Consider the following 19035-nt stretch of genomic DNA (forward strand, 5'->3'; position numbering starts at 1 on the left):
CGAAAGTCGTTGTTCCATCATCAGTCGAGATTTTCTCTTCAAAACAGCAAGTCAGAATCTGAAGATCGGCGTTGGACAGCTCTCGTATTATAGTCGAACTTGATATTCTTCTCGTTCGACGATTCTTGAAGCGAGATCGAAGAGCAGCTTCATTGTCGTTGAAGGGTGGACATCTCCAGAAGTTGATTCTTCGCTGGTTCAATCGAGCGAAAATGGTGGTGGTTACAGCAAGGGGGACGACACCAGCGTCTCCCTCTTCGCCGGATCGGAGGCATTCTCTTGAAGATTTCTCGGTTTGAGGCAAGGATTGGCGACATCGGCGACGACGTCCGCGCTTAACCGATCTTCTCTCTGGATCGGGCTCACCGGATCGGTGAGCTCTCTTTCCATCCTCCTCGATTTGTTAGGGTTTTCAATTTCTGTTCTCTATTTGCATCCATTTGGGTCGCGGATTCTGACCTCTCTATCCCTCCTTCGGACGCTCAATCCGACGCCTTTGTTGCGGATCACACCCTTCCGGAGCTCGAGATACAGTGGTTCGGGTTCACGCCAAGTTGGAAGCCTCGGCTCAGCTCTCTGTCTCTGGCTCGATCAGTATCCGTATCACTAATAAACCAGGTAAACTCATTCCCTCTCTCCTGCTCTGTTGCAAAAAGATTTGTAGAAGAATCACGTTCACGTAGTTCAAGTGTGATTCACTTAAGATCTGAGCTGTAACTAAGATGACTTGTGATGGCTCTGTGATTTTAATATTGATTTCAGAATGTTAGATGAGAACATAGCTTCAGTCCCGTTCCATAGCTTGAATTAATCGTTTTGTTGTACGTGAAGTGTTTGATGAAATACCTCAAAAGCATGAGCAAGAAATAGATCATGATAATGTCAAATCTGAAAACGTGTTGATATGAAACACTTCTTAGAAGTTGATTTACCGAGCATATAGATCTGATGCCACTCATTGTGCCATTGTTACTGAACCTGTGTTGTTTATTGTGTTCTGTGTTCTGATCTGACCTTCTGTGCAAAATGACGTTAGATGAGCGGGTTGCTGTGGTTGTCTGTGTTCGAAGTCTTCATATAGGTTGAAGATGGTTCGATTATCTTTCCAATGATCTATAAAATGCCCTAATCGAACTTCATTTAATATGGTTTTTGCCTGTCCAAAGTTAGGTCCAGAATCTGCCAAATATTTGTTTCTCCGTTTCGGATGACCTTCTGTGCAAAATGAATTGATAAAAGCTGGTTGTCTTGATAGGATGTTAATCATGCTTGGTGAGGAACTGATTTCTAATGGAGTAGAATTTAGATCATAAATGGGTGCTTTATGAAATGCCTTTGGGTTACAATATATAGAATTCTTTGGAGTTGATTTGATTAGAAACGCTGTCTTTTCTGTGGCTAATTGCTGTTAGTTTTAAAGATAAGATAGTAGATTTGTCCAATTGCTTTTAATATTGTTGTAGAGTGACGATGTGACATGCTATCATGTTCTATTTTTGATTGACCTCTTCATGCTCTTGAATTTTTAGAGATTCACGTGTTAAAATTTTGAGAAGCTTCCTCATGAAAATTGTTACCATGATTGGGTGTGCATTTGATTCTAACTTGAGGTTAGTTTGGTTATTAATTGATGCCATTTTGATCAAGAAAATTCATACGTGCTTGTGGCAAGACATGACTTCAATTTCATGGCAATTTGTCATCAAACAATTACAATTTATAGTCCCACGTGTTCTGTTACAACATTGATTGCATGCTGGAAGTTGTGAATTAAGCATTGATTAGATGGACATATATGTAGCATGAACACGATTGATGATGCATATTGTTTGGTGAATGATCTTTTAACCAAAGTTATATGACTTGGATGTATGTCATATTATATGCTTTGCATGTAATCATTTGATAAATGATTTTAGTGCGACACATATTAATGCTGAACTTTAGGATATCACTCGAAACTTGACTTCGCATTGAACCTCTTTTAAACAATTGATTTTGATATGATGTATTGTTTTTGGTTGCTTGATGTGTTTGATTGTTTCTTTTATTTGTATGCACCTAGTCATAAATTTCTTAGATTAGGTTTAGATTAGGACCTTGAGGATGGAGAAGGCATGAAGGTGGTGGAGGTCGATGTCCATTCCGACCATTGTCTTGTACTTTTGTTTTCCCGACATATGTATCGGGTTTTATGCATTGTATAAAGCCCGACGAGTTGCGGGTTTCCTTTCTTTCTCGTTTGTTTTCTCTTTTATATTTTTAGGACTACCTGATAGGTTTAACTGCTTTTCTTGATTGTTTACTTCATGTTTTGTAATTTCAATTTCATTGGTTGTTTTCCTTTTTATTTTTTTAGAAATAGAATAGCATGAAAATGATCAACCACGCATGATCACTTAGTATAGGAATTGATGATCCTGAAAATATAAAAAGAAACGCATGGACATGTTAGGAAAAACACAACATACTGTTTAGGTACCGAAAGGGCGCTAATAGCAATATTAGTGTAACCCAAGTCCCCGAACCTAGATATCTGGTTGCGTAGAAATCGAGGGAACACTCCCGACTCTCGATTGGGTTTCTAGTCGACCCCCTAAAATGAGGCTAGTGGCGACTCCCGTCTATTTTTAGGTTGTCATAAATAAGTAGATCGTATAAATAAATCCGCTGTCACGCGGGGTATGAGTTTTGATAAAACTCACTATGGTTTAGCATACTTGATGTGGGAATAACCCAAAGGATGAAGTGATGCCATCCTAATGGGTGAAGCTAACTATCAAGAGGGCTACCATGGTAAAAGTACCCTTAAATTCAATATCCACATTCGACTCCTTTTTTAGGTATGTCGCTTATGTGGGTATGGATCGTGACATTCCGCTGTCACGCGGGGTACGAGCTTGGGAGAGCTCGCGATCTCGTGGAGTGAACTCATGAGAGGCTTGATCCAAAAGGCGAGGTGATGACGTCTTTTGGAAATGCAAGCTATGAGGGAACTTTCGTGATCAAGTACCCCTAAATCCGATCTTTCCCCCTTTTCTCTCCTCGCGATAATGAGGGATTTGAGGGCGGCGAGATCGGGTCGCGACAGGCTTGGCGACTCCGCTGGGGACTGGTTACTAGATTAAGAGGACTTGAAGCTGTTTAAAAATGGTTGTTGTGTTTAAACTAACATGTCTTATGTAGGATCGTCTACATGTCAAAGTCGCGTGGAAAATCAGGTTAGTCGCTAACCTCGTGTTAAATGGTTTTGTAGGTGGGAGTTATAAGGGGAGGCGTGCTTGTAAACCCTTTGTTTTGCAGGTGGTGTAAGGATGAATGAATGTATGTGGGTTTATATTGAAGTGCTGGATGTTTAAATTTAAATGCATGTTTACCAGCTTTAGCACGACACCGCACACACAACCGCGGTCTAAAACCCCGATCGCCCAATTTAGGACCTTAGGAGGGTTTATGGGTGGAATCTGCGAGTGGATGCTCGTGGTAATCCATTACTTACATAAACCTGCTCATCCCAACCGATAAAAATAGCACTGACCGACGATAGTAGCGGTGGGTAAACTATTTTTTATCCTTTGGGATGAGGACCTTGAGCCTTTAGCACCCTTACCTTAGGCGTCAAAACCTCACAGTTTCATGCGACATGTGACTTGTGTTTGCCATATGTTTTGTGGGTAAGTGATCGTTCCTTTTTTATCGTCCTTATCTTTTTACTTTCCATATTTCAATTATGTGTTTTATATTCCAACGACGATATGTTTAATCATGAGTGCCCCTTCAGGTTTAGGTTTAGATGGGTAAACTTGAAGTGGATGTGATCCCATGCTTGGGAATCTCAAGACTATTGGTGAATCTCGACCCAAGACATCAAGACTGTGGAAAAATTACCCGAGCCTCAAGGATTTCAAGGAGCTCATATTATCAAACAAGAAGACGATGCCTTGATCGGTGATGAACGCTTGGCCCATGATAACAAGCGTCTCCACACGATCCCACATAGTTCTTAGGTTTCGAATTCATATTTCTTTTCTTGTAAAGGGAATTCTTTTGTGTTTCCCTCATTTCTATCAAGGTTTCCCTGTATTCATTTTTCATATTCCTTGTAAAATCGAACTACTTTGTAAGCTTCAAGAAAGCAAGGTTCTGTTTCCCTTGTAATTGTTCGATTGGAATGAATGAAATTCATGAACATTTTCATGTAATTTTTAGAAAAGGGGCATTCTGATTAAATATTTGTCGTCGTTCCTTTTCAATTGTATAATTTCTTTTGAAGAAATTTTGATAAGAGGATGTTATATGATACTGGGATCATATACACTTCTTATCATTATTTCATCTCAAGAAAATATAAAATTGACTAGGATTTGTACTTTAATGGTTTCTTTTGATTGGTACTAATTCGAGTCATTTTCTTTCACAGGTTTTGAAAAAACGGCTGAAGAAAGATTTGTTATACGAACTCGCCGCCAAACAAAAATGGAAAACGAAGATACCCGAGTCCGTGTCATTAATATGGAGAATCAAATGGCACAAATGATGACATTATTGGCTGATCTCTCTAGCCAAGTCAAAAACTTGACATCTACTTCTTCTACCATGAATATTCCTACCGCGCCCCCTGAAGTGCCGGTAGTAGAGCCCATGGCAAAAGGGCCTGTGGAAGAGATCCCCACTGCAATCCCGATAGTTATCGGTCCAGAGCCCCCATCTAAAGAGATTCCAACTTCGCATTTTGATGAAGAGAATGCAAGGCGCCTCGCCAAGATCGAAGAACGCCTTTGCATGCTGCAAGGCTATCAGTTGCAGGGGCTTGATAAACTGTCACCCTTTGCCAAAGTTACGGTCCCTGAATTCTATAAGGAGCCGGAGTTCACAAGGAAATACGACGGCATCGGATGTCCTAAGACACATTTGAAGTACTACTTGGGCAAGATGGCCCGTTATTCAGATAATCCCCCACTCTTGATCAATTCATTTCAAGATAGTCTGGTTGGTCTTGCGTTAACCTGGTTTATAGAGTTGGACATGGAGAAAGTCCGTACTTGGGAAGATCTCGTTGATGAATTCCTTCAACAATACAAATTCAATACTGAAATTGCTCCCACTCGAGAGGAATTGGTTCGGGTTGAGAAAAGAAGAACTGAATCATTTAGGGCCTACGCTCAAAGATGGAGGGTCACTGCATCTCAAGTAAAACCACCATTATCTGAGAAAGAGACCATGAAATTGCTACTTCAAGCTATGCCCCATGATCTTTTTGAGAAGATGTACAACCATACTTGTATGAACTTTGCTACATTTGTAGAGTTGGGAGAACGCATCGAGGGGATCATGCGGGAAGGAAGGTTGATGGAGAACACAAACCGTCGATATACCCCGAAGAGAGATAAGGAGTCGGCTGTGGAGATCGCCTACATACAAAATTCCTCTTCTCAAAAGCCATACAACCTTCAAGCTCATAAACCTGCCATGGAAGTAGGGGGTTCTTCAAGAAACTTCGAGCGCAAAGGAAAAGCCTCTCAAAGGCAATTTACTCCATTGCCTAGGCCCATGTCACAATTACTTCCAATGCTAATCGAAAATCATCTTGTGGCAAAAGAGATTCCAAGGGATAATCCACCAAAGTTTGCCGGATTCGACCTTAATAAGACATGTGAGTATCATATGGGTGAAAAAGGTCATCATGTGGACAACTGTTTGATGCTTCGTTATAAGATCCAGGATTTGCTGGATAAAAAGCTGCTCACCTTTAAGGACTCGGGACCGAATGTCCAACAAAATCCTCTTCCAAAGCATTCTGAAGATGTCAACATGGTCGGTGCTATCAATGGAAATGAAGAACCCATAGTTCCCACTGTGTAAAAGATGTTTTTAGTTCTTGCATTCAATTTTTAGTTGTATTCCATTCATTTCTCCCCTGCGAGGGAATTCGATTCATTTCTCCCCTGTGAGGGATTTTCATTCATTTCTCCCCTGCGAGGGAATTCCGTTCATTTCATTTGTTTGTACTTGTAATGATTGTGGCATCCCAGAAATTCAAAGCCAAGCCTTAAGGTGTGTTAAATGTCTTTAATTAGGTGATAGAATTTTATGGCTTATGCTTTAGCCAATTTGTCTTTTAATTTGATGAATTTTGCTTGTGTTGTGGAAATTTAAATTTAAATGCTTGGCCATATGATTTAAATTTCAATAATTGAAATATCCCAAGACTTTGGCCAAGATGAAATTTGAATTTAGAAATATTTATAAAAAGGAATTCAAAAAAAAAAAGAGAAAATAGGGTTATTTTCGAAATGGGCCTTGGACCCATTAGCCTAGAGCTTGGTGGGCCAAGTTAGTCGGCCCATTGGGCCCAAGAGGGGAGTTCGACCAGCCCAAGAAGGAGAAATGGCCGGTTGGGCCTAAGCCCAAGCCCATTAACCCAAATCAAATTTCAAAAATAGAAATGACAAGTGGCAAGACAAGTCCTCATGCATTGGCCATAGGTGTGGTGGATCAATCATTACCTATGATGAGCCTAGGGGGAGTATAAAAGGGATTAAGAGAGAGAAATGGCCGGTTACTTGCTCCATTTCCGTCCAAAGAGAGAGGTGTGCGACAGAGAGAGCTTGAGCGGAAGAGAGGAACCGAGAGAGAGGAGGTGGAGCCGAGAGTTGCCGCCGTACGTCCGCCTTGTCCGACCGTCCTACGCCGCCTTGTGCTTGCTGTTCGTTCATTTTGGAGGCAAGTGGGGGGTCCTTAACTTCTCTTGCATGTTGTTTTGATGGTTGCATGTTCGGGTTTAGGGGTGATTTGGGCGAAATACCGAAGTAAGGGTTGCATGTGTTCATGTAATGTGGCTGTTTCCGTTCGGTTTGTGGTAGCCAGTATCTTAGTCGAGCTTGCATGTGTACTTGGAGTGCGATTTTGGCTTCGGTGTCTTCATGAAAGTTGAAGCTATCATCTTGTAGTATGACATAATCGAATTTCGTGGAAAACGAAGGTTATATGAGGGGTCAAAAGCTCTGTTATACGGAGACTTCAGATCTGCGAATTTCCTACTGACCTCTTGATGATTTCTTGGTTGCATGTTCATTTCTGTTGGAGATCTCACTTTGTTGTCTTCATGGAAGTTGTAGGTAACATCCTAAACTACAATATACTCAAATTTGAAGAGAAATGAACAAGTATAGCCTAGTTAATCGGCTAGATCTTTGAGACGTTTGGTTCTGTTGAAGTATACCGAGACACCCGAGACTTCAAGGACTTAAAAGAGGATCATACTTTGGTTATTTAACCTAGATCTCTTCATGAAACTTGTAAAGGACACATTGATACATAACATACTCGAATTTCAGAAGAAACGAAAGAGATTTGATGGGTCAAACATAAGTTTTTCGGTGATGTACGTTCTGGACGAAACGGTAGAGGTTCCAGAAGCTTCGTGGAGTTATATAAATTAATATATATATAATTTGGCTTAGAGTTATTCATGAAAAATGCACGAAAATGTGTTGGCTATCATCCTGTAAAATTTGGGAATTTTCGGAGGTCATATGAGTATTTTAATTGAATTAATTCGAAAACTGTGCAATCTGGCCGTGATCCGAATGTTGTGTGTATTTTGTGGAAATTTGGGAAATTATGTAAAATGCGAATTGGCCATGAATTTGTGTGAAATTGTGATTTTAAATTGTTTGTTTAATGATTGTTTGAATATTATGATTTTTGGAAAATCATAAATATTAAATAAAATATTTATGAAAATAAATAAATATAATAATAAAATAATAATAAAATAAAAAGTGGATTACTTTATTGGCCAAGAGTTTTATTGAGTTATAATGCATTGTTATATGACATGGGTGTATGTATGCACATGAATATGATGCATTGTTATATGGCATTGATGCATGTATGATTATGAATCATGATGCGTGTGTGTGATTCATATGCCATGAAATAATAAGATGAAAAGGATGATAAAAAGTGGAAAATGGTATGTGAGTAAGAGGTTGTGGTGGAGGATGTTGTCTGGTGGCCTGGTGGCGTAATTCCAGAGATTCCCTGGGAGTTTCAGGATGCCCGGAATGTGGGGGGCCGGAAGCCCTGTCGGAGGTTTCGCCCGAAGGGGAGTGACTCGCGATGCCGTGGATTTGGGGTGCGAGATCCCTAGCTAGAAGGGTAAAGGCCGGAAGCCCTGTCGGAGGTTTCTCGCCCGAAGGGAATGCCTCGTGATGCTAGTTGAGATGCGAGATGCCCGGAATGTGGGGGCGGAAGCCCGGTGGCCATGAGATGGATACCGGGATACTGGGATCCCCGTCGGAGGTTTCGCCCGAAGGGATGGTGATGATGGTGAATTTGATGATTTGAGAAAAGATAATGTGGGGATCAATTGATAAGTAAAAGTGGAAATTGATCTATGATATGATATGATATGCATGGTGATGCATGGCTAATGATGATGTGATATGCATGGTGATGCATGGCTAATGATGATATGATATGCATGGTGATGCATGGCTAATGATGGTATAATGTGATATGCATGGTGATGCATGGCTAATGATGATGTGATATGCATGGTGATGCATGGCTAATGATGATGTGATATGCATGGTGATGCATGGCTAATGATGATATGATATGCATGGTGATGCATGGTTAATGATGATATGATGTGATATGCATGGTGATGCATGGCTAATGATGATGTGATATGCATGGTGATGCATGGCTAATGATGATATGATGTGATATGCATGGTGATGCATGGCTAATGATGATATGATGTGATATGCATGGTGATGCATGGCTAATGATGATGTGATATGCATGGTGATGCATGGCTAATGATGATATGATGTGATATGCATGGTGATGCATGGTTAATGATGATATGATGTGATATGCTATGATGATGCATGAATACGCTTGACATCAAAAAGGTAAGCAATGCCTGCATTGTATGATGGTATGCATGGTGCACTGAGTTGTTATTGGATTTCCCTATCTGCTGAGTGGCTGTACTCACCCCTTTTGGGGATAACATTTCAGATTAGAAAGATGCCGCTTCCTACCGTCACGCGAGGCACCTTCTATGGTATTCCATCAGATATAGAAGTAGATTGTACGGAGATCGACTGCGTCACTATCCCTGGACTGACATTTGTGCGAGTGCGTGTGCTGGTCATGTACGACGTGGGCCCGGGCCGAGGGCCCGATCATCCAGAGTTTTTGTCTGTTCATGTCCGCCGAGACGGAGTGATTAGGGGATGTTGCCGCCACCACCACCCGATGCACCCGGGATGGGTGTGATGGTTACGTGAAGGGTAGAGAGCTGGTGTCATCTTTTTGGGAGTAGCCGCCACCGTTGGATGGGGGATGTCATGTGAATTTCTTTAGGGGTCGTAGTATCTTTTGGGATGAGGCCTGAGTGTGGCTGAAAATCTTGGTCTCCTTTTTGTATCGACCCGTGAAAAACCCATCTCGATAATATGTAAATAAAAGTGGCATGGCTTATCTTTTAAATTCGATGATTAGTGGTGTGTAATTGTATCATGGATTGGTAGGGGGATAGATGGTGATGTTTAATTTGCTTCCGCTATGAGTCGCGTTGGGACCGATTGTTTTAAAAAAAAAAAATGGGTGTCTGCAAATAAGGACGCTTGCTTGAAAGAAAGAAAGGTAATAAAGTGTAACATTGGCACTGGTAACGACCTGCGAAGGGTTCGGGGTGTTACAGTCGCCCTTTTTTGGTATCAGAGCGAATGGTTATAGGTGGAGTGATAAGGAGCCTTATTTGGAATTGAGGACATGATGACAATGCACACCATAGGATGTAAGACGATATGAATGAATAACGGGTGATGAGTATTCACTCGTAGATCCCCAGTAGTTTATTTTGAGTTATTTTAGGTGCCAGTAACATGTATATGTTACTTATGTAGTGATAGTAATTGCTTTGAGTGGAGGCAGTGAGTCTCGGTTTATTCCCGAGGCAATGCTTGGAAATTGCGGGGAGAGTCATGGTGCGAGCTGGAAGTGCTCATCCATCGAGGGCTGAAGCCCTCTGCAAGAGCTGAACCCCGAATGGAAGATATCCTGCAGGCATTAGCCAATATTGGAAATCTGATGGAGAGGCGGGCGCAAAGAACAGCCCGGAGCGAACGCCGTACTCAAGGACTAGTGGAGCAGTTTTTGAAGCTGAAGCCACTTAAGTTTAATGGAATAGGAAGTCCTGAGGAGGCAGAGCATTGGATTGATGGGATGGAACGAATTTTCCGGCTGTTGGACTGCACTGATGCTGAGAAAATAGTCTTAGCAGAGTACCAATTGGAGGGAAATGCGAAGTTTTGGTGGAGAGCTTCGAAGGACATAATCTTTCCACCAGGTACTGATGTGAGCTGGGAGGAGTTTGTTAGAGCTTTTAATAGGAAGCATTTCTCTGACTGTGCTAAGGATAGGAAGATTACTGAATTTGTTCAGCTAGAACAAAAGGGGTTGACTGTAGATCAGTATGAGGCTAGATTTTCTGAATTGTCTAGATATGCTCCTAGATTGATTGAGGATCAGGAGGAGAAGGCTAAGAGATTCCTGAAAGGGCTGAGGACTGACATTAGAAAGCAGTTGGTGCCTTTGAACATAAGAGATTATAATGAGATTTATGAAAGGGCAGTTAGTGGAGCAGGAATTGCCGAGAGAGCGGTCGAGTTTAAGAAAGCGTTGAATTTTAGTGATGTGAAAAAGGGGAAGAGACCTTATTCGGTCAAGGTCGACTGGAATGTGAAGAAGAAGGGAAATTTTGGAAATTTTGGAGGAGCAAGGAGTGGTCCGAACATAGGGAAAGCACCCTATCAGCCTGGACAACAGAAATGTTTTGGCTGTGGACAAGTGGGTCATCTTAGGAGGAATTGCCCGCGAGAGAGGTCGCAAGTGAGTGTTGGCTCAGTGCGACAGGGATATCAGAGTGCTGTTAGGTCAAATCCGCAAGGAAATCCTCAGAGACCACCTGCACAAGGAAGGGTGTATGCGATTACCCAGGAGGAAGCGGAAGCTTCCAAAAATGTTATTTTGTACGATTCTTATTAATGGTGAAAAGGCATATGCATTGTTTGACACGGGTGCAACGCATTCGTTTGTGTCTGAAAGATATAGATGTTTGAATAAGATAGAAGTTATGCCGCTTGAGACGCCTCTTTGTGTTTCCACGCCTTTAAAGGATATGGTATTGTCTACATTGGTGTGTGAAAATTGTAAGATCTCAATGGGAGGAAAGGACATGGAAATAGACTTGGTTGTAATGGCTATGTATGATTTTGATGTTATTATAGGAATGGATTGGCTTCGTAAGTATCGGGCTAGAATGGATTGTTATAGAAGAGTGGTGCAATTTGTTTTACCCGATCGGTCTAGTTGTGAATTTCTAGGAGGTCAAACCCATTTTCCTGTAACTCTTGTTTCGCGGTAGAAGCATGTAAGTTACTTGACGAAGGATGTCAAGGGTACCTAGCCATAGTTAGAGATTATGCAAGGGAGGAGCCTAATCTCGAGGAAGTTCGTGTAGTTAACGAATTTCAAGATGTATTTCCGAGGAATTACGGATTGCCGCGGAAGCGGGAGATTGAATTTGAAATTGAATTAATGCCTGGAGGAAGGACCTATATCAAAAGCCCCGTATAGAATGGCTCTAGTTGAATTGAAGGAGTTGAAAGTGCAATTGCAGGAATTGCTTGATAAAGGATTCATTAGACCAAGTGCTTCACCTTGGGGTGCACCGGTCTTGTTTGTGAAAAAGAAGGATGGGTCAATGCGCTTGTGTATTGACTATAGGCAGTTGAATCAGGTGACCATTAAGAATAAGTATCCTTTGCCTAGAATTGATGATTTATTTGACCAACTCCAGGGAAGTTCAGTTTTCTCTAAGATTGACTTAAGGTCGGGATACCATCAGTTGAGAATTAAGAAGGAGGACATTCCTAAGACCGCATTCAGGACTCGTTATGGACATTATGAGTTCCTTGTTATGCCATTTGGATTGACTAACGCCCCGGCTGCATTTATGGATTTGATGAATAGGATATTTCAGCCTTATTTGGACCGATTTGTGATTGTGTTTATTGATGATATTTTGATATATTCAAAAGGGCCTAAAGAGCATGAGCAGCATTTGAGGATAGTTTTGCAGACTCTAAGAGAGCATAAGTTGTATGCTAAGTTTAGTAAGTGTGAATTCTGGTTGGATCGGATAGTATTTTTAGGAAATGTGGTGTCAGGAAAAGGAATTGCAGTAGACCCGGCAAAAGTTGAAATGGTAGTGAATTGGCCGAGACCGACGACACCTACTGAGATACGAAGTTTCTTAGGATTGGCTGGTTATTATAGGAGGTTCATTGAAGGATTTTCAAAGCGGCAGGACCTTTAACTAAGTTGACCCGAAAGAATGTGAAGTTTGAGTGGAATGGAGAATGTGAAAGGAGTTTTCGGGGAGCTCAAAAGGAAATTGACTTCAGCTCAATTCGACTATACCTACCGGACCGATGGATTCACGGTGTATAGTGATGCATCTCACAAAGGACTAGGATGTGTGTTGATGCAGCATGGCAAGGTTGTAGCCTATGCATCCAGACAATTGAAACCTCATGAGCTAAATTACCCGACGCATGATTTAGAGCTAGCAGCTATAGTGTTTGCCTTGAAGATATGGAGACACTATTTGTATGGGGAAAAGTTTGAGATTTATACGGATCATAAGAGTTTGAAGTATCTGTTCTCACAAAAGGAGTTGAACATGAGACAAAGGAGGTGGATGGAGTTGTTGAAGGACTATGATTGTGAGATAAAATATCATCCAGGAAAAGCGAATAGAGTAGCAGATGCTCTTAGTCGAAAGTCGGCCGTAGAGATAGCTAATTTGAGGATGGCAGAATGGAAATTGTTGGAATCTGTGGCAAATTCAGAATTTAAATTGGAAATGGATTGTCTTACTGGTATGCTTAGAGCATTAAGGATTGAGCCAGAGATTATCCATAAAATTAAAATTCTGCAAGAATCTGACCCAGAGATTTTGAAAGTGAAAGATGATGTATCTTTAGGGAAAAGATCGGAATTTCAGATCTCTAATGATGGAATAGTAAGATGTCAAGGACGACTTTGTGTTCCCGACAATGAGGAATTAAGGAAGGAAATTCTGTCGGAGGCGCATAAGAGTAATTATAGTATCCACCCAGGAAGTACAAAGATGTATAGAAATTTGCGTCAGCAATTTTGGTGGAAAGGTATGAAGGCGAGATACGGCTAAGTACGTTTCTCAATGTTTGACATGTCGGCAAGTAAAAGCGAGCATCGAAAACCCGCAGGACTTTTGAGACCATTAGACATTCCGAATGGAAATGGGAACATATAACGATGGACTTTGTGCAAGGATTGCCAAGGACATCAAGTGGTCATGATTCAATTTGGGTTATAGTGGATCGTTTGACTAAGTCGGCACATTTCTTAGCGATTCGTATGGATTACCCAATGGATAAGTATGCGGACATGTATGTAAGTCAAGTGGTACGCTTACATGGTGTTCCAGTGACTATTACTTCAGATCGAGACCCGAGGTTTACTTCGAATTTTTGGAAAAGTCTTCAAGTTGCATTAGGATCTAAGCTTCAGTTTAGTACAGCTTTTCATCCTCAGACAGATGGTCAATCGGAAAGAGTAATCCAGATACTGGAGGATATGTTGAGAGCCTGTGTGATTGATTTCAAAGGAAATTGGGATGAAAGATTGCATTTGGTGGAGTTTGCCTATAACAATAGTTTTCGAAGAGTATAGGCATGTCACCTTATGAAGCATTATATGGAAGGAGATGTAGGACTCTGTTTGTTGGAATGAAGTGGGCGAGAGGAAATTGACAGGACCTGAATTGGTACAAGTTACCGTTGAGGCTGTTGATGTTATCAGAGAAAGGCTTAGAGCAGCTCAGAGTAGACAGAAAGGCTACGCAGATAGACGTAGGAGGCCTTTGGAGTTTAGTATAGGAGATCATGTATTCCTTAAGGTATCTCCAATGAAAGGAATATCTCGATTTGGGAAGAAGGGTAAGTTAAGCCCTAGATTTGTCGGACCTTTTGAGATACTTGAGAAAATAGGTGACGTGGCTTATCGTTTAGTGTTACCTCCTAAGTTAGGAAATCTGCACGATGTGTTTCATGTATCGATGTTGAGGAAGTACCAGCCGGATCCTGGTCATATACTCGATCATGAAGCCATCAAAATGGATGAGAAAGTAAGGTTCATCGAGGAGCCTGTGCAGATATTGGATCGAAAGGAGCAAATTCTTAGGACCAAAAAGATCCCATTGGTTAAGGTGTTATGGCGACATCATGACGTGGAGGAAGCCACATGGGAAAGTGAGGATCAGATAAGGGAAAAGTACCCTTATTTATTTCGGGAAGGCGCGAGTAGTGCTTGAATTTCGAGGACGAAATTCTCTAAGGAGGGAGAATTGTGGCATCCCGGAAATTCAAAGCCAAGCCTTAAGGTGTGTTAAATGTCTTTAATTAGGTGATAGAATTTTATGGCTTATGCTTTAGCCAATTTGTCTTTTAATTTGATGAATTTTGCTTGTGTTGTGGAAATTTAAATTTAAATGCTTGGCCATATGATTTAAATTTCAATAATTGAAATATCCCAAGACTTTGGCCAAGATGAAATTTGAATTTAGAAATATTTATAAAAAGGAATTCAAAAAAAAAGAGAAAATAGGGTTATTTTCGAAATGGGCCTTGGACCCATTAGCCTAGAGCTTGGTGGGCCAAGTTAGTCGGCCCATTGGGCCCAAGAGGGGAGTTCGACCAGCCCAAGAAGGAGAAATGGCCGGTTGGGCCTAAGCCCAAGCCCATTAACCCAAATCAAATTTCAAAAATAGAAATGACAAGTGGCAAGACAAGTCCTCATGCATTGGCCATAGGTGTGGTGGATCAATCATTACCTATGATGAGCCTAGGGGGAGTATAAAAAGGGATTAAGAGAGAGAAATGGCCGGTTACTTGCTTCATTTCCGTCCAAAAGAGAGGTGTGCGACGAGAGAGAGCTTGAGCGGAAGAGAGGAACCGAGAGAGAGGAGGTGGAGCCGAGAGTTGCCGCCGTACGTCCGCCTTGTCCGACCGTCCTACGCCGCCTTGTGCTTGCTGTTCGTTCATTTTGGAGGCAAGTGGGGGGTCCTTAACTTCTCTTGCATGTTGTTTTGATGGTTGCATGTTCGGGTTTAGGGGTGATTTGGGCGAAATACCGAAGTAAGGGTTGCATGTGTTCATGTAATGTGGCTGTTTCCGTTCGGTTTGTGGTAGCCAGTATCTTAGTCGAGCTTGCATGTGTACTTGGAGTGCGATTTTGGCTTCGGTGTCTTCATGAAAGTTGAAGCTATCATCTTGTAGTATGACATACTCGAATTTCGTGGAAAACGAAGGTTATATGAGGGGTCAAAAGCTCTGTTATACGGAGACTTCAGATCTGCGAATTTCCTACTGACCTCTTGATGATTTCTTGGTTGCATGTTCATTTCTGTTGGAGATCTCACTTTGTTGTCTTCATGGAAGTTGTAGGTAACATCCTAAACTACAATATACTCAAATTTGAAGAGAAATGAACAAGTATAGCCTAGTTAATCGGCTAGATCTTTGAGACGTTTGGTTCTGTTGAAGTATACCGAGACACCCGAGACTTCAAGGACTTAAAAGAGGATCATACTTTGGTTATTTAACCTAGATCTCTTCATGAAACTTGTAAAGGACACATTGATACATAACATACTCGAATTTCAGAAGAAACGAAAGAGATTTGATGGGTCAAACATAAGTTTTTCGGTGATGTACGTTCTGGACGAAACGGTAGAGGTTCCAGAAGCTTCGTGGAGTTATATAAATTAATATATATAGAATTTGGCTTAGAGTTATTCATGAAAAATGCACGAAAATGTGTTGGCTATCATCCTGTAAAATTTGGGAATTTTCGGAGGTCATATGAGTATTTTAATTGAATTAATTCGAAAACTGTGCAATCTGGCCGTGATCCGAATGTTGTGTGTATTTTGTGGAAATTTGGGAAATTATGTAAAATGCGAATTGGCCATGAATTTGTGTGAAATTGTGATTTTAAATTGTTTGTTTAATGATTGTTTGAATATTATGATTTTTTGGAAAATCATAAATATTAAATAAAATATTTATGAAAATAAATAAATATAATAATAAAATAATAATAAAATAAAAAGTGGATTACTTTATTGGCCAAGAGTTCTATTGAGTTATAATGCATTGTTATATGACATGGGTGTATGTATGCACATGAATATGATGCATTGTTATATGGCATTGATGCATGTATGATTATGAATCATGATGCGTGTGTGTGATTCATATGCCATGAAATAATAAGATGAAAAGGATGATAAAAAGTGGAAAATGGTATGTGAGTAAGAGGTTGTGGTGGAGGATGTTGTCTGGTGGCCTGGTGGCGTAATTCCAGAGATTCCCTGGGAGTTTCAGGATGCCCGGAATGTGGGGGGCCGGAAGCCCTGTCGGAGGTTTCTGCCCGAAGGGAGTGACTCGCGATGCCAGGATTTGGGGTGCGAGATCCCTAGCTAGAAGGGTAAAGGCCGGAAGCCCTGTCGGAGGTTTCTGCCCGAAGGGAATGCCTCGTGATGCTAGTTGAGATGCGAGATGCCCGGAATGTGGGGGCGGAAGCCCGGTGGCCATGAGATGGGGATACTCGGGATCCCTGTCGGAGGTTTTGCCCGAAGGGATGGTGATGATGGTGAATTTGATGATTTGAGAAAAGATAATGTGGGGATCAATTGATAAGTAAAAGTGGAAATTGATCTATGATATGATATGATATGCATGGTGATGCATGGCTAATGATGATGTGATATGCATGGTGATGCATGGCTAATGATGATATGATATGCATGGTGATGCATGGCTAATGATGGTATAATGTGATATGCATGGTGATGCATGGCTAATGATGATGTGATATGCATGGTGATGCATGGCTAATGATGATGTGATATGCATGGTGATGCATGGCTAATGATGATATGATATGCATGGTGATGCATGGTTAATGATGATATGATGTGATATGCATGGTGATGCATGGCTAATGATGATGTGATATGCATGGTGATGCATGGCTAATGATGATATGATGTGATATGCATGGTGATGCATGGCTAATGATGATATGATGTGATATGCATGGTGATGCATGGCTAATGATGATGTGATATGCATGGTGATGCATGGCTAATGATGATATGATGTGATATGCATGGTGATGCATGGTTAATGATGATATGATGTGATATGCTATGATGATGCATGAATACGCTTGACATCAAAAAGGTAAGCAATGCCTGCATTGTATGATGGTATGCATGGTGCATTTGAGTTGTTATTGGATTTCCTATCTCTTGAGTGGGCATGTACTCACCCCTTTTGGGGATAACATTTGAGATTAGAAAGATGCCGCTTCCTACCGTCATGCGAGGCACCTTCTATGGTATTCCATCAGATATAGAAGTAGATTGTACGGAGATCGACTGCGTCACTATCCCTGGACTGACATTTGTGCGAGTGCGTGTGCTGGTCATGTACGACGTGGGCCTGGGCGAGGGCCCGAGTCATCCAGGAGTTTTTGTCTGTTCATGTCCGCCGAGACGGAGTGATTAGGGGGATGTTGCCGCCACCACCACCCGATGCACCTGGATGGGTGTGATGGTTACGTGAAGGGTAGAGAGCTGGTGTCATCTTTTTGGGAGTAGCCGCCACTGTTGGATGGGGGATGTCATGTGAATTTCTTTAGGGGTCGTAGTATCTTTTTGGGATGAGGCTGAGTGTGGCTGAAAATCTTGGTCTCCTTTTTGTATCGACCCGTGAAAAACCCATCTCGATAATATGTAAATAAAAGTGGCATGGCTTATCTTTTAAATTCTGATGATTAGTGGTGTGTAATTGTATCATGGATTGGTAGGGGGATAGATGGTGATGTTTAATTTGCTTCCGCTATGAGTCGCGTTGGGACCGATTGTTTTAAAAAAAAAAAAAAATGGGTGTCCGCAAATAAGGACGCTTGCTTGAAAGAAAGAAAGGTAATAAAGTGTAACATTGGCACTGGTAACGACTGCGAAGGGTTCGGGTGTTACAATGATCTGGATCATAAAATTTCTAAATCCAAGATGATATACGTTGTAATGCAATTTTCGCATATCAATAAAATTCATGTTTTGTTAATAGACGTGTGAGGCCGAAACCAGTCCTATGATGATGCTTTGAGGCCTGAGCATTCACACGATCTATAGTTTCAAAACGTTTTGGTGGAACGAAGGCGTCCAATGACATGAGGGCTAGTTCCCAATAAATTTTTCAAAAAAACAATTTGAAGTTGAAAACAAATTTTTCATGACATTTACATGCATTGCATTCATTCATATGTATATATACTAATCATTTTTCAATTACATCTCAGGCATGACATTTCACATCATGATAGTCATTTGCATGGCTCGGATTCGCATTCAAAAGACTTTGACGAACCCGATTATTCTGACTCAGAGAATGAAGATAATCCTCGAGGTATTGAAAAAGAATGGCTTAGACATGAAGAGTCCAAACCTCTTACCACCAAACAGCCGATCACTGTAAATATGGGAGATTCAAACAACCCTAAAGAAACCAAGATTGGGGCAGGTCTCTCTCAAGCGGATGCCAATGGATTAATTGGGCTCTTGAAAAAAATATATGAAGGAGAGTGTGGCACTCATATAAACGGTCATCTCTTGGCTAGAAAAATCATGAAGCTCGGTTATTATTGGTTGACCATGGAAGCCGATTGTATTCAGCATGTGAGGTGCTGTCATCAATGCCAAGTCTATGGGGACGAAATCAATGCTCCTCCTAATGAGCTACATCAAATGTCCGAGTCCTGGCCTTTTTCAATGTGGGACATTGACATCATCGGATCAATCAATCCTAAAGCATCGAATGGACATCGTTTTATCTT

General features: G+C 41.2%; 1 protein-coding gene across 1 annotated transcript; it reads left to right on the plus strand.

Moving 5' to 3' along the window:
- The first annotated feature begins 368 nt into the window (after positions 1–368).
- LOC104447397 lies at positions 369–6013 on the plus strand. Its single transcript, XM_039314111.1, has 3 exons — positions 369–373; positions 535–618; positions 4421–6013. The coding sequence occupies exon 3, from the start codon at positions 4477–4479 to the stop codon at positions 5860–5862; it is 1386 nt and encodes a 461-aa protein (XP_039170045.1). The 5' UTR covers positions 369–373; positions 535–618; positions 4421–4476; the 3' UTR covers positions 5863–6013.
- The last annotated feature ends 13022 nt before the right edge of the window (positions 6014–19035 follow it).

Source organism: Eucalyptus grandis, chromosome 5 (genome assembly GCF_016545825.1).
Source record: "Eucalyptus grandis isolate ANBG69807.140 chromosome 5, ASM1654582v1, whole genome shotgun sequence".
Classification (NCBI taxonomy): Eukaryota; Viridiplantae; Streptophyta; class Magnoliopsida; order Myrtales; family Myrtaceae; genus Eucalyptus; species Eucalyptus grandis.